The sequence below is a fragment of the Hetaerina americana genome, unplaced genomic scaffold (genome assembly GCF_022747635.1).
Source record: "Hetaerina americana unplaced genomic scaffold, ioHetAmer1.1.p SCAF_7, whole genome shotgun sequence".
Classification (NCBI taxonomy): domain Eukaryota; kingdom Metazoa; phylum Arthropoda; class Insecta; order Odonata; family Calopterygidae; genus Hetaerina; species Hetaerina americana.
This window is the reverse complement of record NW_027287316.1, coordinates 16858997-16884430: the sequence shown is the minus strand read 5'-3', so window position 1 is coordinate 16884430 and position 25434 is coordinate 16858997. Positions and strand designations below refer to the sequence as shown.

At 37.0% G+C, this 25434-nt stretch overlaps 1 protein-coding gene across 1 annotated transcript in view; it reads right to left on the bottom strand.

The window, feature by feature from the left end:
• The window catches only part of Elk (Eag-like K[+] channel), a 520200-nt gene that overhangs the window by 90205 nt on the left and 404561 nt on the right, over positions 1–25434 (bottom strand). Inside the window, exons 4-6 of the mRNA XM_071595144.1 lie at positions 25296–25434; positions 5313–5452; positions 574–814 (exon numbers count right to left, since the gene is read on the bottom strand). The exon at positions 25296–25434 is cut by the window's right edge and continues 2 nt beyond it. Of these exons, the coding sequence (XP_071451245.1) occupies positions 574–814; positions 5313–5452; positions 25296–25434 (520 nt within the window). The remainder of the gene's footprint in view (positions 1–573; positions 815–5312; positions 5453–25295) is intronic.

Sequence of the window (25434 nt, the reverse complement as noted above, 5' to 3'; positions counted from 1 at the left end):
TGTCGAAGTGCTCAACGTTATATTTTGTGCATGGGACAACATGCAGAATTAGATTGGGTTGGGCTTGTTCTCATTCTACCCAAGGAATCAACTTTTTTTATCTAATACCAACTTTGAATATACGCATTCTATTACCTTTATTTGCGATATTTCCTTGATTATTATATTTTTCGAGTGAATTATTAAGTAACTTTGAACATTAAACTTCAATATCACTTCCAATCATATATATATATATATATATATATATATATATATATATGATATATTACTGCGATGATGTTTATGTATGTATTAATGCAGGGCTACATTGAATACATTTTATGGTGTTTGTTTTAAGGAAAAATTACCAAAAAAGAAATCATTTCCAACAAAGGAAATACTATCAAGATAGTATCATTTCTTTTTAAAAATATATACGAGTAGATGGACAGAGCATAACTGCTACTGCCTACCTAGCGTTGTATACTCATAAGAACAAACAAGCAACACTAAAACAAACGTTTCTTCTATCCCACAAAATAAACATAGGCAATGTGATACGTAAAAAAATTTAAAAGTTGTATTACTCACCGATTATAAAGAGGGCCTCGACGAGCACATCGGATACGACAGACGGCCTTCCATCAGAGGCGACGAATGATGCATTGTAAGGGACGGCGACGGCCACGTACGTTGTGGCCAGGAGCATTAACCAGTCCCACACGGCCTTAAATGTGCCATAGTGGCGGAGCACGAGGCGGCTCTTCTCGCCGGCGGCCGCCGCTTTGTACTCCGGGAGGGGAGCAGCTGCGCTCCGAGGCTGGAGGAGCGACTGGATTCACGTGGAGGACAGCAAACGAGAGAGAAGGATGTTATTTCATATTGTAAATTAGGAGTTCGTGTTGAGTGTTGTTCGTGGAAGGCGTGTGGCGGATGTCCTGATATCGTTGTTACCCGTATAATCACTATTTTAATGATCGATTTAATGCTTCGACGATACGGACGGAGAAGTATGGATTTAACGAGGTCAAAGCAAACATTTTAGCATGACTGTAATTGAAAGTGTTACCTTGGTGTCCTCCTAGGGAGTGTGAGCGCGGATTTTACTTCAGCTATGGTTTAAATCGGTGCGAAGCTATTTAAGTCATGCTATGAAGTCATTGCTATTACTAAAAGGTTCTAACATTTATTCACAAAAATATCTATTTGCAAAGCAATTAAAATAAACCTTCACGGAATGAATAAGGACTTACTATTCACTCAAATATACTGTGTAGCATAATTTTCCGATTCAAAATAATTAAAAAGTACAAACTTAGGAATAAATATAAATCACTTCGATCGTTTTTTCAAACTCTCAGTGTAAAGATTAAATAGTATATTAATAAAAAGGATATTATGTATGGGTTTTAATAATATAAATCCAATATGAGTCGATATTTCCATTGAAATTCTTTAAAGTAGCACGATATACGACGCATGTGTATTGACTTCTGAATTTATCTCTCGCGGAATTTGGTGAAGTAATTATATAAAAATGAAATTTAACTTTAAAAAATGGCATAATTTTGATAATTCAATTTTTGACACATTTTTTCGATTTGGAAATGCTTATGAGAATTTAATTTATGAATGCAATCGATCACTCAATCGCCTCAAAAAAACGGACTCATCCAATTGGATAAGTAAATAATTACACTCAGTAGCAAAACATTTAACATAGATTTAAAAACCAGTAGGTAGCTCTAAAAATGAATAACGATCTAAATTCCATGCCAACCTAAAGGTGGAGATCATTCAATAGACTGCAAACTATGCGAATCAACTAGCTATTCCATTACATGCACGAGTCATAACTTCTCAGAAATGTAGAAAATACACAAATATTCAAAAGAAATGAAATTCAATGATGCTCCTAAAAATAATGGAAAGCCATTTCTTCGAAAACGTTTTCTGATTCAGAACACACGAAAATTAAACTATGGAAAATAAATATGAAAGTGAAGCTCTCGAGCAAAAATTTAAAAAGGAAATAGGCCATGGCTGCGACATGCCACGAAAAAAATAATTATGCGAAAAACACTAAAAATTATGTCTGTCCTGCATTAATCAAAGGATGTTTCAGTCTTTCAAAGAATTCGTCGAGTACATTTTGTTCAAATGTTCCCACCTTTGATCGTATAAAATAAATAAATTAATCTTGATGTTTTTATGCCTTCAAAAGAACGTAATGACGATGGAAAAATTTTTAATAGTTTTTCTGTCAGGGTAAAAACTGCGAGAGTGACAAAAAAATTGCAGCCAGCATTAATCGACTATTTAAAGTGGAAATTGCGAGAGAAATAAGAATTCAGCTTTCCAATAGTACCTATTCTCTGTATCCAACATGATAAATAAAACATGATCTAGAAGCCGAAATAAAATGCCTTCCAGTTGGTAGATTTATATTTATTACGTATTTCGAAAGGAGAACGAATTCATGGAAAACCCAATGCAAGTTATTGAAGGCCATCAGTTTATATTTATGAGATATGAATTTGCTGTTGGGGAGAATGTTTGGTCAGATTTTGCTTAAACTCCCTGTTTATCCAAACGTGATCGGCTTTCTGTAAAATGGTCGGCAAGTAAGTAATGGAACCTACTATTTTTACCGCATGCAGAGAGTAAAAAGGTAACTAGCAGCATTAAAAGGCCTTATGGCTACGTATTAATTGGATCAAATACATAATTTATTAACTAATATGTGCTAAGCGCGATGTCAAAGGAAAGTATTTACTTTTAGATTAAGTGTACGAAAGATTATTACGCTCAAAATATCATTTTATCCGAGGTGGACAAATTTTGAAAGTTTTCAAGCCAGAATAATTCTCCAACTCAACATTTCTATTTCTAATTCAATATTGGAAATATATATTTACCGTAGAAAGATATTGCATTAATAAAAGTGAACCTGTCATTTTATAATACGAAATACCTCATATACATAATTTTTATTCAACATGAAAACAATTACGGCGGTACTAAATAGCAACTAGATTTAAAAGTTTGAAAATTATGCAAATACGAGGGTCATCCGGAAAGTAGTACCCGTTCGTGCCGCATGAAGTGCTGACGACGCGAGTAGCCGCTGGACGAGGTCAGATAGCTTCAGTGGCTTGTCTGCCTTCTCTGAGCCAAGTTGCGTGACGCTAGCATTGCCTGTGTTGTTTCTGTGATTGTTTACAATGTTTAAAAAAATTGAGAACGCCGCCAGTTGTGAAGTGAGGGCAGTGATTAAATTCCTCAATGCAAGAAACGTTCGCCCATGTGATATTCATCGCCAATTAAAGGAGGTGTATGGAGACAATGTAATGGACGAGTCGTCTGTTCGGCGGTGGTGTCGCAACTTCAACATGGGGAGGGGGAACACACACGACGATGAGCGTTCGGGGAGACCGTCTGTCATTACAGACCAACTGGTGAGCTCAGTTGACGAATTCGTGAGGAACGATCGGCGCGTCACAATTGATGACATCTGTGAGCATTTTCCCAATGTTTCTCGAACAATTGTTCATGAAATTGTTAAACACCATCTGCATTATGCAAAAATTTGTGCAAGATGGGTCCCTCGCGTATCTCAATGAGCTGGCGGCGAAGGACTATGCAGCAGGAATACAGAAACTTGTCACACGTTATGACAAATGCCTTAATTTGCTTGGAGATTATGTTGAGAAGTAGTTTAAAGTATCCTCTTTCAAATAAAATTTTTTATGTTTGTTAATATTTACTTTTGTGTCTTTATTTCACGAACGGGTACTACTTTCCGGATGACCCTCGTACTAGCAGGCTAAGTCCTCTTATTCTACGAGGGTCATCCGGAAAGTAGTACCCGTTCGTGCCGCATGAAGTGCTGACGACGCGAGTAGCCGCTGGACGAGGTCAGATAGCTTCAGTGGCTTGTCTGCCTTCTCTGAGCCAAGTTGCGTGACGCTAGCATTGCCTGTGTTGTTTCTGTGATTGTTTACAATGTTTAAAAAAATTGAGAACGCCGCCAGTTGTGAAGTGAGGGCAGTGATTAAATTCCTCAATGCAAGAAACGTTCGCCCATGTGATATTCATCGCCAATTAAAGGAGGTGTATGGAGACAATGTAATGGACGAGTCGTCTGTTCGGCGGTGGTGTCGCAACATGGGGAGGGGGAACACACACGACGATGAGCGTTCGGGGAGACCGTCTGTCATTACAGACCAACTGGTGAGCTCAGTTGACGAATTCGTGAGGAACGATCGGCGCGTCACAATTGATGACATCTGTGAGCATTTTCCCAATGTTTCTCGAACAATTGTTCATGAAATTGTTAAACACCATCTGCATTATGCAAAAATTTGTGCAAGATGGGTCCCTCGCGTATCTCAATGAGCTGGCGGCGAAGGACTATGCAGCAGGAATACAGAAACTTGTCACACGTTATGACAAATGCCTTAATTTGCTTGGAGATTATGTTGAGAAGTAGTTTAAAGTATCCTCTTTCAAATAAAATTTTTTATGTTTGTTAATATTTACTTTTGTGTCTTTATTTCACGACCGGGTACTACTTTCCGGATGACCCTCGTATAATGCTATCCTATCTTCAAGGAAGGTCTTTTTGGGGAAATGGTGTCAGTAAAATCATATACAGCATTTTCTCAGGAAAAACTCTAATTAGAGAATTAAGTTACTATTAGAGATAATTAGATTACTAAAAATGTATATTTAATCAAGAATCTAACACATCTTTTAAGCACATTATAATGACAAATAGGTAACACGCGCAATGATTTTGATAAAAGTTTTTAAAATTTTTTTTATCTTGAAGAATTAATGGTTTTCTTCATTAAGAATTTTTCATCACTCTCGCTGCGTCAGAGTATGCTAAAGAAAGCTGACCAATGCAATCGAGGAGGAGCTGTTTTGTAAGTACTAAAATATCATGTCATTTTTACCAATTTATTTATCAACTTGTCACCTATCTACAATTTACACATTTGCGAATCATCATTTATGTGTGTTTGTGACTGCAGGGTAGAATTGAGTGTTTTCACTGAAAAATATAGCATTGAAAAAATATATTTTCCCAATTTTTGCGGGTAAATGATATTTTGAATTCGAGAAATAGGACTATTGTATGCATTTGTACACATGCCCATTTGAAAATCAACCATGAAGAATGATCCAGTAAATAGCTGGCCATACTTTGAATTAGTAAACATCAAAAATATACTGAAACACTTAAAGAGTAATAAATGTACGAAGAAAAACACCGAGATTTTGATTTGTTAGTAAGTGTGTGCGTTTTGTACCGGTTTCCTTACGTTGTTCAATTTCAGCTTTGTCCTCTTCATCTTGTGGTCTTGTTTGTTGTAGTGGCCTGATAATTGATAGAGCACAGCGCGGCTCCTCCTGCGCCCGTAATTGGCCGGCGGTGCTTCCGGATCCGCGTTCCCGTTGCTGCCTGCAAAGGAAAAACAGCACAGGCATTTCCTTTGGATTACTACCAAACATTTTGTTGAAAGGAGGCAGCATCAGGAAGAGCCCAATAGCCCTAATTTACTCAGTAAAATCTGGTATGACTGACTGTAACAATACTCAATGGTGGCTGATGTTTAAGTGTATTATAATTTAACCTTATAATAAATACAATGTCTCTGACTGTATGAGGATGGTCTAAGGTAATATGCGCTATAGCGGAAATACTAATTCGAATTATATCTTACTCCATTTACTCCTGTCGCCTATTCTTCGCATTTTATTTAACGTAATGTCAAGCACGTGTACCCTTTCTCGATGTTTTAATAGGATTGATAAAGTCCTTGGGAGGGTTTGCAGGGATTAGGATCGTTTCCTCGTTAACCACTCAGGAGAAATCAATATGAGCATGATGAGGGAGTGTGGAAGGATAGTCAGTTCGGCTATTTTTTCCCTAAGCGACCCCGCAACATTTACACCTGGAGAATCATGTGATCATGAAAAAAATAAAAATTCTGGTTTTAAACCATTTTCCTGATTTTCCCCCCATTTGCTATCACTCAAAAGCAATTACAACTTTTCCAGGACAAGAGTGAGAATTAAAAATAGACTATTTTCTAAAATGATACGTCCATTTGGATGGAAGTTAATTTTAATTTTGAATGGAAAAAATATTTTCTTTGCCTTGTCTAATATCCCAAAACTCGCCATACTTAGAATAATACGCAGTGAAAGTGTTTATTCATTAGTATATTGGGGCATAGAAATTTTTCAACCAGCGTCATATTACTTATAACATGAAATTTCTCATTTCCTATCGGGAGAATGATAGAAATAGGAATATAAGCAGCTAAGCTTTGGCAAAGTCTAGAAGTTTGATCGTGAAAGCGTTTTGGTGGATCTATTAAGTTATCCTAATAGGCCTCCGGACTGAAAGCCATTAACTGGTGTATCGCTGGAGCTATAATTAAGCCATCGAAAAGTACCCTCCCAGGAAATGATCCAGGCAACGACAGATTTCCCGGCCGGATGAATTCCGATTAGGCTCGCCAGAGGCAATCAGGATTCATTTTCGAGGATAAAACTATGCCAACGCGCCTCGAACCTTGCCAGAAACCACCGCTCCACTGTATTTTAACCCAAGCCGTAAGTTACAATGTAGTAATCTCTAACATCCGAGGGAGTCTAGCTTATGAATTGGTGACAAGATAAAACGAATGCGCAGAAGAATGTTCTGTTCAAGGAAATACTCAGCCAGTAGTTCGATAAACAGAACAATAGTCATCTATAACTGTTGACCGAGAGACTGTAAGGTTTATCGCAGAAAAAAATTAGAAAACTACATAAGTGACTGATAAATAAATTATATATATATATATATATATATATATATATATATATATATATATATATATATATATATATATATATATATATATATATATATATATATATATATATATATATATATATATATCAAGTATTCACTCACGCTATTTTCTGCAAGATAAAAAGAAAGACGTTAAATAATTTATTAATTAAAAGGAGATTTAATTAAATATTTCAATTCTAATTGCCTAATTACGATTATTTCACGGGTTGTCAAGTGTTCTGTAGAGGATAGCAGAATTAAGTCAACGTACGTAGGCAAGAAAGAGCCGGTACTATTGAATTGGGAATGCCATTGCTAATCCAAGGGTAACTTTGAAAAATTGAATGAGAAGACGTGAGAAAAAATACAGCATTGAAGAAGCTGTTGAAGTAACCCTGGAAATTTAATGTGGCAGTAAAGTGAATGTACAGCATATACATTAATAATGACAAGCCAATGATAAATTCAAACATATTTAATACCATTTGCAATCAAGGATATCTGAATGACGATAGCGTAGTTATAATAGTTAAGAGCCCGCCTTTTATTATTTTACATTTATTCTTTATAATATTTCGTTTTTAACAAACAAGGGAATACATAGTATGTCGATTTTATTTCGTGTGTATTCCTATATCGTGGGAATTCCCCATATGAGGGTGTGACAACAATATTTTTTGTAGTAGTTCAATAATATCACTGGCGTAGCTTGAATATAGCTAAATATTTGTATAGTGTGTGTAATCACGACTTCTTTAAAAAAATGATATTACTAGTTTGACTTATTTCGTATTACCATGTGGCATTGGGGAACATTTTGTGCAGCAAATGAAGTAATGAGAAAACAACGCTGATGGAGGAACTAGAGAAAGTCGAAGTCAGTTTTTATCATCCAGGTTAACTCAAAAGCTGCAGAGGCGTGGCAATTCACGTCAAGAGGGATCATATACTTGGATTAGAAAATGAGTAAGATCATCAATCAAAAGGGAAATGTAGTAAGAAAAGGAGTACTAATGAAGCAATTAAATTAGATCATCAATTACTGTGCACCCAGAAATAGAAGAATCCAAGCAGTTCACTATTAATAAATATTTCAGCCGGAACCGAAGAAATTAAGCTAATTTTAATTTCATTTGAATCAAAATTTAATTTAATTTGAACGCATGGTTAATATATCAATTTGCAGTAACACTTGCGAATGGCACTTATTTTGCCATAATGGGATCCGGTACTGTTACCAGATTAATCATATCAAGATGTCATTGTGAAAGGAAATCGTTTTCTCTCACAGAATAAATTTTTCAAATAAAAAAATTAGAGCTGAATTATTTCCGTTAAAAATATCTGGGCCAGAAAAACGGCAATGACGAAATTAATCATAAAAAATCATGGAAAGAAATGACAGAAAGATGGTGATTGGCCTTGGAGACAAAACTCGCCCGAATTTATAAAGGAAGCTTTTTTTTGATTCAATCTAGTAGTTTTTTTCGGAAGCCATCTCGAGAAATTAACTTCCGAGAAGTGAGGCAGGAGGCCATTTAGGGCGGGAAAAGGAGAGGAAGAGTTACGAGAGAAAGAAAGGCGTACAGCTAATTTCCGGGAAACATGAGAAAGACGCTCCTTGAAATCTCCGCATGAAATACAAATGGAAGACAAGAGAAATGTGAAAAAAACTTCATTTTCATCTCTCTCACGTTTTACGAAAAAAAATGAACTCCTCCTTGACTACAAATTGTCCTTTGATACGATTTTTCAAATGGTACCCATTATACTGTCCTGAATTTGCCACTTTTCATTGGTCATTACCTTATCACATTCAATTGGTATGACGTGCCATTCCAAGCACCCTTTTCCTGCAATCGCAATTGCTTAAATAATCATTGATGTGACTTTGCATGACTTTTGGTTACCACCTTCGTAGAAATTCTAAATACCGGTATTCCAATCTATCACGTTATCTCTCTTTGACAAAAAAAGAACACGAAATGATAGAAATAATTGAGATGAATAAGTGGAGAAAAGAAGAAAGGATTGTTTTAATGGAGTAAGCAATGAAGTATAATATCGCATAATGACGACTAAATGTACAACCTAGGGAATAATTATTGCGATTGCCGATAGGGTATTCTATACTAGACTAAAATTGGATGATATACCTACCTTGGATTGCAATGAGGCAAACGAATAGGTCCGTAACATTTTTAAGTTCACATGATTTTATTCAATAAGTTTCTACTGGGAAATTTCCGTTTAACAAATATATGGTTAGAGAATAGAATTTATCAAGGACTGGACAATAAAGGTTTTTACAGCTTCACAAAAAATTTGTTAAAAAAATGTTTCTCAAAATACGCAAAATTATTTCAGAACAGGAAAAACATTTTGCCTTTATACTGAAACCATAACCTTCATGGTGAACGCATATCAGAAGAATGTGCGGGCCAACCTTAAAGACTGTAAGCCTCAACACGTAAAGACTTACATATATTTAACGGATTGTAGCAAAATATAATAAACAATTAAGGAAGAAGTATTAACAGCTTCAGTTGGGCCACATTTTGAAAACGCCGCAAGTATTTGGGGTCCATGGGGGAGCATTTTAATTCAAGAATTGGAAAATTTTCAGGGAAAATTCACCATATTTATTTAAAAAATTGTTGCGATAAGGGAAGGAGCGTGACGAGTACTTGGGAGGAATTACTCTGCGAGGACCTTGATTCACAAGAGAGCGCGGACAACTGAGTTTTTTTTGCAACTGCAGGGAATTATTTTAGCACCAAATTAAATTGGTAGATTCGATCACCGAGATAAAAGATGATGTTAGAAGTTAATTCCTTCGCAGTCCCTAAAGAGCCAATGACATTGAAAAAGTTGACATTTTCTAAAGGCATAGATGAGCATGTTAAAATTCTACGATTGACTATATAAAAATTTAATTCCTGGAAGGGGTCCGGAAACAGAAAAGTGTGGAAGTTTTTTAATTCTTAATTGGATAAATGAATATGTTTCTGTTAGTAACAATTTCAGTTACCCAATAATACAGCAACAGACTGTTTCTTGTACGAAGATCCAGGAAATAAATAATTATTCATAATTCTCTTAACCCTTTTTCGCACCTTGATCAAATTTTGGAAAATATGCCACTCAATTCTGAAGTTTTGATAATATTCCTTCACTTTCTCGACATTGGTCTCTGTGGAAACTCATTATTTCCTCTGACGAGTTTTCTCATAATCCAATTGGAACGATGAACTTTGAATGTTACAGAGAATTTTCCAGGGTGAATATTCAGGGTTGCGTGAGGTTCTCATTACTTGTTTGAACCTCCGCAAAATTTTATTTTCATTCCAACCTAGGAGAAGGATCAAATTATGCCATAGGCGTAAGCAATGGCAACAAAAGATATCCCCTTCATTGTAGTCAAGGAAACCAAAAGAAAGAAAGTTGTCTCGCGGCTGGAAGGATAGTCGCCTGCTCTTAACTTAATAATTAGCGTGAGATGTTTGTGCAATGGAAACAAGGCTGCAGTCTCACTTGCCGTCTATGCGTTTGATGTGAATCCCTACTAGGTCACTCCATATTGATTCTCGTGGTAACTCGGTACAAGCATAAATTTAAATTCCATTCAATATCTATTTTATTTTTACATTTACCTACATTGCTTCCAAAATTAACCTTATATGCACGAAGAGGTAGAAGGTGGAATTAGAATAATAAAGTAAGTTAAGAATAATTAAATGGATAATAAAAGAAAGGAAAAAATTATATTAAATGATTCTTAGTAGCCGAAGTATTTTAGTTTCCTCTTCTTAAAATTTCGAATTTTGTAAAAAATCGAACGAAAATTTCTCTTCATATATTTACGAGTTTTTCATATATTTATTATATTATTTTTTTTTTATATTTATTATTTTTTAATATTTATATATTATATATTTTCATATTTCATATATTTATCGTAAATTCAAGCTTTCCTCAAGATGCGAGTTACGTATATACTGTTTTAGATCAAATAAGGAGGCACATATATTACCAAAACGTTTGCCAGTTATGTGATAAGCAGCGGAAATATTGATTAAATGAATTCAATTCACAGTTTGTTAGAATGAAGCATATATATTTTTTTCTTTTTTCCTTACGGAGTAGAGATAATTACTTAAAATACTAGAGATACTTAAAAATATTTAATGAAATATACTGAATTAAATACTAAAATAATCATTTATTCATTCTATATAATGGAATTTGGTCTTTCTACAGATCTAAAGGTTAATTTGGTGTGCATGTATCAAAAATAGTACCGTTGAAAACTATTCTTTTGAATTCAATGCTATTCTAATAAGAAAAGAATCGAATATGAGACGACCTTTACGCGCGACCTTAACAGCTGCATCTCGCATGCTGATGATCGACTATTAATTTCGCATTTATCTTTTCTCCGCTCGAATTAACCAACACCCACGCAGAGCAGTTCCTTTGCCTTTAAAAGATTTCACGAACAGTCCGGGAGGAGAGAGCACGGCTGCCCTGGCACGATTCCGAGCATGGGAGGGACGTCCATATCAAACGACCTTCACATCATACACCCATAACTTCTTGCCAACGTTTGCAAACTCCGTCGTGATAGCATCAAAATTTAGACTCACTGCCCAAAATCCGTGAAATAAACTTCCCCCAAAATTGCCTACGACCCATCTTACCCATCCTCCCACTTCGCACCCGCCTTAAAAATATCTCTCTCTTCCAAGCTATGTTTCTCGGGGGTCGAATAACCAGTTCCCCCCCCCCACGAGATAGAGACCATTTGAGGGGGGGAGGGGTCACGACCACGTGTAAGTGGTGAGAATTTTTCTTCCCGAGAAGAAACACTATCCTGAGGCTTCTTATTCCAAAAATTACAAAGTTATTCGTTTAATATGACCCTCTCCAGTCAACGGGGGGTTTGCGGGGAGAAGGGAGGGAAAATTTCTCCGACCAACCCCTTACCCTCCAGCGCGAAATTGTATTACCCTTGGGCTCGGTTCCTAATTTGGGCTACAACTCCATCTCCCCAACGCCTCCATCATGGCATCCCTCCCACCCCGACACCCCCACTCTCCCAACAACCATCCTCCCCACCTTTCCTTACTTCTCCCGACACTAAAATATTCTCCTTTCCCCCCCAAACTCCCACTCTGCTTTCCGTATTTTATTGTAATTGTATTAAGCGCCACACGCCATTCGATCGCTTAAGTGGAGGCTCTCCTTATAAGCATCATCCACCATAGGTAGATACATTCATTTTAATGAAACGCACGCTCTGGAGGTCCTCGGCCATCCAGAAATTTAAATTGGAGTGAGCGTTTCTCATCGCTCAAATTATCTTTTGAATATTTGCTTGACATTTAATGCTCTGCGGTGACAAAAATTATCTCACCTCTGCCTCTTGAGAGAGACAGTTTCAAACATTTTCGGACTTAAGCCCAGCAAACTTGATTCTCCCTATTAATTGTGAAAGGAATATCACAGGCTTAAAACATGTTTCCGCGACCGAGAGACTCTTCTGTTCGTCATTCAGACAAATTAAGGAGAAATACGAAACCCTCAATTCTGCCTTTCAAAACGAATTAGTAAATACAACCCAGGTGATTATGATCAATATTTCAATCCAAAAATGGGTAAACTGTTTCTTCACCATATTCTTGCTCTTCAAAATCCAATTTCTTCAGTTATGTTTCTAATGTTGTTTCCTCACTGGACCACAGGATATTTCCAATTCAACTCGTTCTTCTTCTCCGCTTGGTGCTCCCAGCACGGAACGATACTCTTTCACTGCTCTCTTGAATGTACGCATGGATGATTCTTTGTTCATCACGCAACAATTTCAAAATTATTAACTGCTATTTTGTTGTAAATGCTTACAGAATTGGACATTTCTTCCTCCTTCGATCGCATCTATACTATTTTGAGACCTCTACCTTCAGATCCTCTCTTTCATATACAAGCGTTATATTTTTTTTCCACTTATTAAAGCGCTAGATATATCGCGTTCAAGGATTCCTGGAAGTATATTGATTCTTTGCGATGTTATCTGAGAAATTATGCGTGACATTATACTTATTCCCGGTGCACCCTTCCTTATTTACCTGAGTCCCATTCGCTAACATTTTTGTCTGCGAGTATATTTTTAACACGGGCAATGACAGGTAGCATCCCATTCTAACTCAAAGTGGCCTAGTGGATGGAAGGTTCGGCCACTGACTTGTGAGTACCAGGTTCAAATTCCCCCCGATGCCTTTGACCAAACTCAACCAGTGCAATTTGCACCAGCAGTGCAATTTTTTTATTTCTACAACATCGTGAGAAGTGTCAAATTGTTACACTGGGAAAGAAAGTTATTTCTTCATACCGTGAATTTGTGAATTTCACACGCCAAAAGGCTTAATTCATGGTGAGCAATGCCTACATTTTTCAAACCCAATCCTCGGGTGGATTAATTCGGATGGATGAACTGTGAACTCGTCTCAATTCATAAGATGTAAATGGGCTCAGTGATACTTCATATGCATAATCTTCGTCTAACTTGAAATGAACAAATATAATGGTGGTAATTCTATCGTCTTTCATCAAACATCGTCTTCTGCGTTTCATCAAAGATCACTTTACTACCTCTTCTCTCTCTCTTGTCTTGTTTTTCTTGTTCCTTCACCGTTCCTCATAATTCACTCGGCATGAAAACTAGGTGTAGTCTTTGTTCAAAACACCCTAGATACAGCCTGAAACGTTGGGAATAGAGTTTTAACCTCCCAAAAATTTCATTTATTCTTTTTAAAATAACTGATGGCATGTATTTACTTTTGTTGCTATGCAACGGATTTACACTTTTCTCAAGGCCAGTTTTCCATATATCCATTGCGCCTTCAATTTGTCACTTACCAGTAAATCAGAGAGAACGCTACCAATAGCGCCATATGGATCGGATTATATGGGTTAAATATATCCTTTGCCTCAATGGTAAGAGTGATTAAATTGGGGAAAAACAGGAAATGCAGCATTTAAACCAGTACAAACAATCGAAAATATAAACAAGTAACAAAAAAGATTCGCTTACAATATTGAGAGTAATATTTTGTATTTTACAAAATATGATTTGCTCCTTTAATGGTAAATTCAATCACAATGACGTTGGTAAATTAAAGAAATATCATATGCACCAAAAAGAAATTAACAAATAATTATGTTTTTGGGGATAAATAGTAATTAAACATTGACGGAAGTAAAGATGAAGAAAAATTAACTTGCTAATTAATGAATGAAGTGTTCCAAAGCTCTCCCACTTATATGTTTATAAATGTGTATTAGAAATGAAAAAAATCAATTAAAACAAGATTGTGCCAGATGATTTGAAATTTCGCTCGATATTGCTTTCCACAGATTTAAACGTAGACGAATGAAATTTAAGAGGACTCTGTGAATAACCTCATTCTCTTGTTTATAAATCAATTAGATTAACGAGGACCTTCCCTACCACGCGCCATTGTGGCGAGTCACAGGGTGTTTTGCAAATATTGATGTCAGATGAATGATGACTTTCTCTAATTTCATCAAGAAATTAGAACCGGGAACCTTTCAAAGATACACATTTGTGAAAATAGTTCATATTAAACTAAGCACGGTCTTGGAACTCTGCGACAGACAGTAGTTTTCTATTAAATGATCCAAAATTGCTGTTTTATTTTGTCCATGGTCGCAGTTCATTGCAAATATTAAAATCATTTCAAATCTTCATTCTCTTGAAATTGATGTGCTGAGAAGTTAGAAAAAATTGGGAACGTATAATTTCATTGCGAAAAAAGGTAATGTACTTGAATATTAAACCCGATAAGGTTAACGGAACATAAAATCCTCAAAAAGGCAATTTTGAGCTCTGGCAAGTTCAAATTGTTAATTTAATGAAGTGGGAGAACCAACAGGGTGCATGCTTATATCATAACTCTGACAAATTCAAGATTTCATACAGAAATACCAAAAACATGCATTTAGATTTTGGAAAGTAATCTTAACTTTAAATGTTTCTAACAAATAAAATTACGATCATATTATAAAAAAATCTAAAAAGAGTTGGAAAAATTCGAATGAAATCAAGGGAACAAATCTTTTAGAATGAATTAGGCAGATGACGTAAAATATAAGACCTCGAAAAATGCCTTTATATTCTAAAAAGAACTATTTAGTAATTTTGAATGAGCAAACTTTACTTCTTCCGTAATATTGATGCCATAATATATCGGCCAAAATTATTTCCACTGGTTAGTTAGGACAACTTTAAATGATGTTTTTTCAGTGATTGTACTTCTTCAATAATTCAACACTAAAGCTGAGGCATCAGCAAATATAAACTCTATATGAGCTTCAACGGTAAAATAGAGTTGACTCAGACGAAAATGATTCATTGCCTCCATCAATAATGAAAAGTCGTAATTCACGCTGGACCATTACTTTGAAAAAATAGCTTAATCGACTTCAATTACTCCAAGTCATTCGTTTCAGGTTTGTTGAAGTAATTTTGAGAAAGAGTTGAAAATGGAAGACCATTGATTTAACTCCGTTCTCAAATTTCTATAAAAAGGGATTATTCTTGCATGAAATTTTACATGAGCACTCAGACAATATTATATTTTTTAATGATTTACCCACGCATTATGGAATTCCTACTTTTCTCCGCATTACCCCGCAGATCACATTTTATGAGTGCGCCTGTGCTCTCATTGAGGCGGGGAAGTGCATCTCAGGCTGCTTCGTTAATTAACAAAATTATCAATTGCGGTCTTAATGGAAAACGAGTGCGATTATGCAAATTTCCTTGACAAAATTCTATTAATATCAGTGCCATGTGCAAGTACTATTATAAATAAAGATATGATCTTTTAACCTTATATCTTTTAACGGAAACACTCAAACCTTGACTGGTTTAAACGATTACTGCCATCATCTAAATACCATAAACGTCGACAGTGGAAGTCTTTAATTTAAAAATACTTCATCGTGTGAATATAACGAAAATATGTAAATTAATAAATAATTTTTGCCATGAGTTACCTGAGAACGTCATTACAAAACGGGCATCATATCCTTTAGCAACAAGAAAAATCACCAGAGGACTTACCGCAAACACGTCAAAAGATTGCGACTCGACGTCACAAGTTTAGAAACGTGGCCGGCGGCTTAAGATCGGGCTACCCAATAACATCTCCATGACGCGCATGGACAACTTCCTAAAGGGAAAAAATCTAATCTTGAAGCAAGTCTCCCACCATTTTGCGACGATAAGATAGTTTCCCACCCTCCGACTCCAATGTCCCACGTTCTATTCATAGTGAGCAAGCCATCCATCCATCCCCTCCGCGTTAGCATCAGCCAGCGCCTGTTGCCCCGGCTTCTGTGAGCCGCCGTCGCCTCTCGCTCGCAAAAACCTGTCTTCGCCGCCTCCTCGAGCCTTTCAGTGGACTGGCCCGCCCCCTTAAGCCCATGTCCGCCCTAAGATACGCGGGGACATTAGGCTTTTGCCAGTGTTCTACCCTTGCTTGGGTGAATGGGGAACCGCCTCAGGCGTCAAAATCTATGCATTCCACGGTACCCATAAGAGCAATCTCATCATAGTTTCATTTCAGGCTAAGATTTATTGGAGGAAACCAATTATGCTTTCACTTTCTTCCTCAGAGAGAGAATGAATCTTCCATCATGAATATTAGAGACTTTTTAAGAAGTTAAGCTAGATATGCCAAGATTGCCATTTACACTAGCATTGCACGTCTCTGATGTGTTAAATAATTTCATCAAACATTAAAGACAACCAAAATTTTGAAATCAGGAGATATACTTATTTTGGAATGAAAGAATAAGCTGACATTAAAATTCTTCATTTTCCCTTTACAGCTATTTCTTCACATTATATTTCGTAGTTACATTTAGAAAATTAAATCTGGCCCCGCATTTCTCATAGTTTTGCACGAGATGGTTCTTACCAAAGAAATGAACCAAAAGCACAGGATTTGAAACTAGCTTTATTTAATGTAACACGCGTATTTTCTAAAATTTTTGAATTTTTACTTCACGCCGCATACAATAGATGTCTAAGATTTGAGGATGTTAAATACGTTCACTTCAATTGGGAAGAGGTTATATCACGATGCAAACCTATTGGAAACGTGTGTTACTACATGTATTTAGATACCTCTCCTTAGTGTCACAATGTCATCTAGGTTTCGCAATTTAAAACAATTGAGCTTTTGAGATGTAGGTTCGGTGTCGACAGAAATAAAAAAAACAAACGAGGAAGTGCGAGCTATGGTGGGGGATGAAAGAGTACTGCTAGGAGAAATTCAAAGAGACGGGAAAGGTGGATGGATAGTATTTTGATTGGCAATGAAATGCTGAAGGCATTAATAAAGGAAGAACGTTATGCTAGAATAGTTGGATTGAATGAACGGAAGTAGAATGCCTATGGAATTGAATAAAGATTTACATTGCAGATTGGTTCGTAGATTCCGTCTTGATAGGCGAGGCTTTGAAATGTATAATTGTCACTTATGTCCATCCAAAACTTACCTTAAACAGCACAATACTGAGCAATAATTAATATCAAATGATTATGAAAAGATTAAACCAGCTTTTATTATGATATCATTAATAGTGTTTGGAAGAGGAAAGCTTTTCCTGGGAGATGGGAGGTACGCTTTAAACATAATCATGAATGCACATATGACTCGATGTGCGATTATTTATTTTTTTAGCTGTGGATTATTACTTCAAGAAGTAATCAAACAAGGTAGTCATAATTTTACACAGAAAGTTTTTAATTTTCAGTTCTTATCCTTCACGTTTGATTCAGAATTAATATATAGTTACTTTAATAAAACTTACTACATGAAATGTCGATCCTTTTAAAATTTAAATGACATAAAACATGACAAATTTACGACATATACTACAGTAATTCAAACATTTAATGCCAATTTCATGCATCCATTCATTCTATCAATGCAGATTCATGCAAATGCCATGCTAATTTGGAGAGACTACAACTGCACGGGCAAATACTTACGAGAGAGTTCATATCATGAATCACAATGGAAACAGAATATGAAATGTAAAAGTTCAACATCTGCAAACCGCTGAATTTTAGGTAGTTATATTGTAGTAAATACTGTAGTAACGTTAAATGCAAGTAAAGTAAAAATTCTGACGTTGAATCCATTCCTCTGGTAATACTAAGACAGGGTTTGTAAATTTAAAAAAAGCAATCGGGTGTAAAATCTATGGTGCATGTACAAGTTATTGCGATTGGCTCCTTGACATAAAAAGGTTATAATAAAACGCAATACTGATAGGACAAATTGAAAATTGCAGTCAAGAGAAATTACTGCCAAGATCAAGGCTGGAGGAGAAGAACGATGCCTCAAATTGATTCCGGGCTTAGCGTGGAGACTCCTAAATAACGTTGCCCTGTTTTTCTACGCATAATGTGGATTACCATTTTTATAAATATAATATTCAATCAACTTTATGATGAGAAATACCTTATCTAAGAAAAACATGTACTATTTTCTCCCAATAGTTGCTACAAATATTCAAAAAATCACAGTAATATTTCCAATATAACGATATAACCTAACTTGATGTTATTCACGCATAAGGGAAAGAAAGTTACAGTTTCCTTTATGAACAATGTTATATAGCATATGCAAAAAGAATATAAATTCAGCGTTGTTCCAAGAAATTCCTTTCAGGTATTGAATTTTAAAAGTTTTGGAAGTCACGACCAAGAACGGAAGAAGGATGAATAGTGGTAGGCGAGGAGTTTGCGATAAAAATGATTAAGGCGTGCCTTACGTAAAGACATAGTCTGGACCCGATGGGCCACAGATGCTTAACACTGAGGAGCGGCCACTTTTTCTATATTTCTAATAGGATCAACTGAATTTAGTAATTTTGTCTTGAACGTTATACCCGTGAAAGACCAAAATGCAGTTCCGCTACTCACTTCAATTCTAAAAGATAAAATAAAGAAAGTGAATTCCGAGAACTCGGACAAAGTTACTCTTCTTCCTGGGCAGTCATGCTATGAGGAATAAACTATAGAAATTTAATCGATACCATTGAGAACCTATGAATATTTTCTAGCTTTCTTTTTTCTGAGATTGATCAAATTGCACTTCATTATTTTATTTTAGTTCGCACGTACATCAGTAAATGATAGTGAATATTCATAATTAATTCAAGTTCCAACTACTAAGCTCTCGTGATAATCTGGTTCAAAATTGTAGGGGTGCGATGCACTAGATACCAGAACCTAGTGGGAAACAAAGCGGCGCAGGGAAAGGAAAGGACCCCTTTATGCTGAACGCATACATCTAACACGCCTGAACGCTTAGTCTGGGTTAACTCTACCCTCACCCATTAAAATCAGCTTATTGGTCGTTAACGTTGGCAGGTTGGAATAAGTAAGCGATTCCTCAAAACAGTTATTAAGTTCAAATTTTAACAAAAATAGAACAGGAATGTTTGTATATTAAAAGTAGAAAATATAATTCTCATTTCCAAATGTTTACTTCTACAGTTGTGAGGTTAGAATAACGCGCTTTGGTGTTAACACAGAGCGGCAATTTTATAATGAGTGGAAAAGATATTTACGAATAACTATCGAGTTCAGTTAAATCTACACGCTGTCACATTTTATTACAATTGGGAACCATTTAAACACAGAATGCCAGGACTATTCGTTTACATATCCCCACAAATTTTTATGGAATAAAATCGCAAGTAAACTATATATGAATTACTTACGCGCATCCGAGTTACTGAAACCCACGCTAAATAAATTCGGTATCTTGCTCCCTCCTCGCCCCCTTTGTTTTAAATAATGAGCGGGAATGTTAAAGGTCGTCTCACGAGCACGAATTTACATATAACCTCTAAGGCATTTAGGCAGATCGAATAACGCTGCGCACATCTTCGTGATAAGCCATGATGGGAGTCAATGATTGGGTTCAGATTCCATGGGAGGTTTACATAGGAGGGCGATCTGCCCTCACCACCCCTTTCCCCTTCTTCCCTCTCCAACTTCCAACGTTTTCGGCAGGATAACCCACTCACTATCTCCAGGACCCGCCGGCCTCACAATCTCTTTTTCATCCTTTCTCATTCGTAGCTCATCAACGAAATTTTCCTCCGGTTCGCGTTTGAGAGCGCGCGTTTTGCGGGTTTAAGATTAGCACTTTGAGGGCGAGAGAGGCATCCTCGGCTCTGCAAAAGCCTGGGAGTTCAAATGATTGAAGAGCGTCGGGAACTAGGAAACTATGCCTGGGAAGAAAGCAAAGCGCGAGTCCTTTGAGCAGTACCAGTCGCTCTCGTGGAGAAAAGAGAATTCCGTCTATTTTTCTTTGAAGTTCCGCACACATAGATCCGCAAGAGCGTTGGGAAAGAGTATATTCTTAAAAGGTGTTTAGAGTATTTTTATGAATCAAAATAGACGCAATTACTAGGAGTTTAAAATAATGGTTTCCAAAAATTTCACGGATTTTTATTTTGCAAAATAAAACGAATCACAATTTTTCATTTATCAATGTTTACCATTAATACTGGGTCACACTTATGAGAATCTAATATTCTAAAGATTATTTTACCCGAAAGCGAGACCTTCATATTGAAGCCATGTTGTTTATCCAAGAAGAAACATCTTTGTGTTTCGTTTGGCATATTTTAAAATTATTTGCTTTAAAACGAAAATATAATTTTTATCGGCGGAAAAATATGATCAAGTAATAGAAGTAAAAAGTAAAAGTCGAAGAAGAAACCGTTGCCATACAAAATGACACCAAAGGTATACTATAAATAATAATTTGAGTCTGACCTTAAGAAAACTTTCCCACAGTACTTTGCGTATTATAGAAGAATATATCAACCACGTGTATCGATAATGTTTAAATCAGTCTACTGGAAATTAAGAACAATATAATAGAATATTAGAGTAATATTTTATACACCCTATTGACATTTTAGTGAAATCTATCACCTATATGTTAGAATTTATTCCCAAAGCGAAATAACTTACATCATACCAGCGAGATGCATTCATGAATTTAATGATATTCATGATTATTTTTTCTGCATTCTGTGATATGCGATTTTATTTTGCCAATGAATATTCAAGATGGATAGCGCTATCAATAAAAAATCTAGCAACGAACCAGAGTTTTGCAAATTTGTATCATTTTTAAACCCCTGGCAAGTTAATAATTTATATAGATATAGCGGATGTAAAAAACAATTTTTGCTTTCCAACACCGATTGTTACTGAACGCATACACAAGATTGAATTCGACATATCTTTTGTCGAAGAAAATTGTCGAAATGAAGTAAGCCATAACACCAAGTATACTCTTTACTTTGAAATATAACCTTATAGCCTTAAATGCTACAGATTTGAATTTGGTTGAAAATGTAGTCACTTGGTAGACTAATTGGTAGATTTAATCAATATCACATTAATGCCAATTGAGAAGAAGCTCTTATTTCGACGATCATTTCAAGTTGGACCTGTTTCCAGGTAGAAAATAAAATGATGATGGCCCTTTGAAAGAGAAATGATTAATACTCCGAAATTCCATTAATTCCTTTTGAAACCCGTTTTGGCTCCACTGAACGCTCTTAAATAGCACTTGTCGTAGCTAAAAAATGGATTAAAGAATATAACGAAAAATTACAAAGAATTATAGTAACGAAGAAAAACGATGAGCCATAAAAATTTTCAAGAGAGAAAACTAACATTGCTAATGCATAAAGCCTAGACCTTTCATCTTAACACTAGAATGGAGAGGGCAAATGATAACTTTGGAAATGATCAGTTTGGGTTAGTAAAAAAGAAAGGTACTCGTGAACTAATAGATAGGAACATAGAATGCAACTCGGCTGTATTTGTTTTTTCACGCATAATAGAAGATAGTAGATTGGAGAAATAAGCGAGTTTTTCATAAACCGCACACGTCTCGGGCAGCTTAGGTACGAATGGCGGATGAAGAGTCGTGATGTGCAGTGTTTACAGGAGAAATACGACAGGAATTCCCACTGGAGCTTTTCAACTTGCATGCTGAAGGAATGGTAAACATGGCATGGGACAAACTGGAGGTAGGAATGAAAGCCGGTGGGTAGTCTATAACATCAGTTAAGTTTGTGGATGATCAAGGCTTAGTCAGTTAGTTTGCCAAGGGGTTGCAAACACAACTTATCGTATTAGAAAGTCAGTGAAATAGGAATGGATTTAGATTCGATACAACCAATACAAAAGTTATGAGGTTTCCGAGGAAGAAGAAATCTAAATTTAGTATTAAAATAAGAGGGCACAAACCAGAGCAGGTGGACTAATTTACGTATCTTGGACGAAGATGGGCATATAAGTATGGAGAAAAGAATTGCGTCCAGCAACGAAGCTTCCACCAGGAGGGAATTCATAATAGATAATGATGTTAAGTAAGGAGGTTAAGTAAAAACTAGTGAAAACTTTCATATGGAGCGTGATTTTGCATAGCACGGAAACTTAGTCGTTGAAGCAAGGCGATAGGTGTGAATTGAGGAATTTTGAGATGTAGGTATTGGAAAAGAATGAAAAATGTAAAATGGACGGATAGGAAATCAAAAGCAGAAGCATTAGGACATAGTGGGCGAGGGAAAAGCGTTGGTGGGAGTAATCAAAAGAAGGCAGAAAAGATGGATGCAAAGGATTTCGATTGGGAATGGGTTGTTGTAGACTGTGAAAGGTGGGAGAAGGTTGGGTAGACGAGGAAGGGGAAGGAATATGTAGGATAGGCATGTTGGATGAAATGAATGGAGGAACGAAGTATACGGAATCTGGGAACAATTTTTATTTTAGTGTGGGATGCCAGGTTGTGTCTTTTTAGGTGAGGTTTATAACTGCGTGAGTGTACAGTCGGCGTCCATCCAAAACCTACCTTAAATGGTTAACAACCAAATACATGTAAAAATGTACCAGATTTACCACAGGGAAAGGAACTGGGCCTCGTACCCTGAAAAATGGACTCTACCGTCCCTTATCAAACTAACTTTCACTTTTTATACTATGGAGAGTCTTTAATTATTTCCCCGACTATCCGGCCAAATGTTTTAGCCAGTTAAGCTATCGAGGCGTCCTCTTACAATCTGAGATTTTGGGGAATCATCGAGGGATCCGTGTTCGAATCCCGGTCAAAGCCAATGATATTTGAACTCTGAAATTTTTGCATTGCATTGCAAATTTAGCGGATGACTCCGTTTTAAGTTACTGCCGCGGCATCTCTCGCAGTTTATTGGAATTTAGCTAAGACTATATCATCATGAGTGGTGCGCCAAGATGAAAATCCATTTATTATTTTAGTCTTTCCCCTTAATTCATTTCTTTTCACCGAAATATTTTTCGATCAACCAGCAACAATATTCATATAAAATGTAAGACATATTTTGTATAAAATCTTAATAATTTTAATCTCGGTGTTATATCATATGGTTACTCATTTAATGATAATTTTGACTGCTACACATTCTTGCCCCTATCTTCCACCATTTTTCGTGCGTTGCGTAGTCCTTCGCGGTCATTAGGAATCCAATGACGCCTTTTCTCCTTTCACCGACTTCGCTTTCCTCCTCCCCTTCCCTCCGGGCAAATATTTCTCTTTCCTCCTCCTCTCCAATCTCTTAACGTTCCATCGATATCCACCCGCGACCCTTATCTCGCCCCTGACGGTCCCTCCCCTGCCTCCCTCAAAACTCGGATCCTCCTTTATCGAGTCCTGGCTCCCCACCCACTCCCGTTTTCCTTCATAATATCCCCACGTAGTCTCTGAACCCCGCACACCTTCATGCAATCTCCCAGGGAAGAGGCAGAGGTGTAGGGGCGGCGGAAGAGACCGGCGAACCAAGCCAGAGGCCACCTCCACTTTCGGAGGAAAGCGAGAAAACCCCGTCCATACCTCGAAAACCCTTTCAACTCTTCCCCAAACAAGTGGCATTTGAGGTGGGGATGAGGGGGGGGATTTGAGGTGAAAGACCCACCGCCTCCTCCGGGCGGCAGTATTCCTCCTCCATGGCGAGTGGTTGACGAGGCCGAGAGGGAGGAAAAGTGGAATATTGAGGACGTCTAAGAGGGAAGACGGGGTGGGGGAGGGTGAGGGGGCTGGGTGGTGAAAGGGTGAAGGAGGGAAGGTTTCCTCAAGGTGACGTCAAGAGACCAACAGAGTCTCATCCGCCGAGAGGGAAAGACGAGGATCATCCGATGAATTCCCTCTTGCGGGTCGCCGAGAGGGGTGAAGCGGACCCTCGCGGGGTGCAAGCTAAAGGCGTATAATTAAGGGCCTCAAGTGGTTTACGCGGGTTGGGCGGGAAGGGGGATCGGGGAAGATGAGGGGGATTGATGGGGTGGTTCTAAACCCGGGCCACTCGGGAGTTGTGAGGGAGGAAGCGGGGTTCGTTGGGGGAAGGAGATGGGGATTCCGACTCTTTTAGGGTTCGTTCACATTATGCATTCACTTTCTCTCCCTCGCCCCAAACTGAAGTCTCTCCTCAAAGCGAAAGAGTCGAGTGCTGAGAGGTAAACTCCAACGGGATTGTTTGCCGTGACTACTCCAGGTCCGTCCGAGGAAAATCCTCAACTCGAGAGGAAATAAACGATCCTCACGACGCGAAACTAGCATCCCTCCCGTCTGCTTCATCTGAAGAGAATAAGCGAAAGGGTTTCAACTGAAGAGCAACAGTTGCTGAACAAAGTGGTCTCTTTTCTCCGACGCACATCCATACTTTGGCAGCGAATGTAAAATTAAAGAGGCTTAAATGAAAAACGACCCGTATTTGCTTTTTAACTTCTTCGAGCAAATACTGACTTAGTCTTAACGACTAACATAAACTTGCTGAACTCATCTAAACTTTTGATATCTACGGATATGATGAATTTGCTGAGCAACAATGTTTTTTTATATCTGAGTGTATATATATCCGAGGGAAAATTTTCAAGCATGTGCATACATTTCTCATCTATCGCTTTAAAATGTTCTTTTGCCACTTAATCTTATCCACAAGTTTAAGCTAAAGACAAATGATGCCATTAATGTTTTAATAGTGTTGGCACTAGCTTATAAATAACCACATTGCAGACAAACATTTTAGTAGAAGCATATATACGTACACACGCACTAATCTAAAGGCAACATTTAAAGTCTACGTGAACAGCACACTTATATTTACATTGTTAGCTTTTTGTTTGCGTACACACGACTAATCTAGATCTTACCTTTTTATTCGCGAGCGAATATTTAGTATCGTGTTAATATGCCATGCAAAATGCACGCTGTTACATATGCTGATTTTAGGTCACGGTTTTATTTTTTGGAGTTTGAATAATACGGACGCCACTTATATGGGTCCAGTCACTCACCGCTGCTTGGAAACTCACATATCTGCTGCAACTCTGCCATCTTGGTATGCGTGATGTCCTTGTGGGAGGCCAGAAATAGGACGACCTCTCTCTTCTCATTCTTGATCGGAACAATATCCAGAAGACACCAAAACGGAGT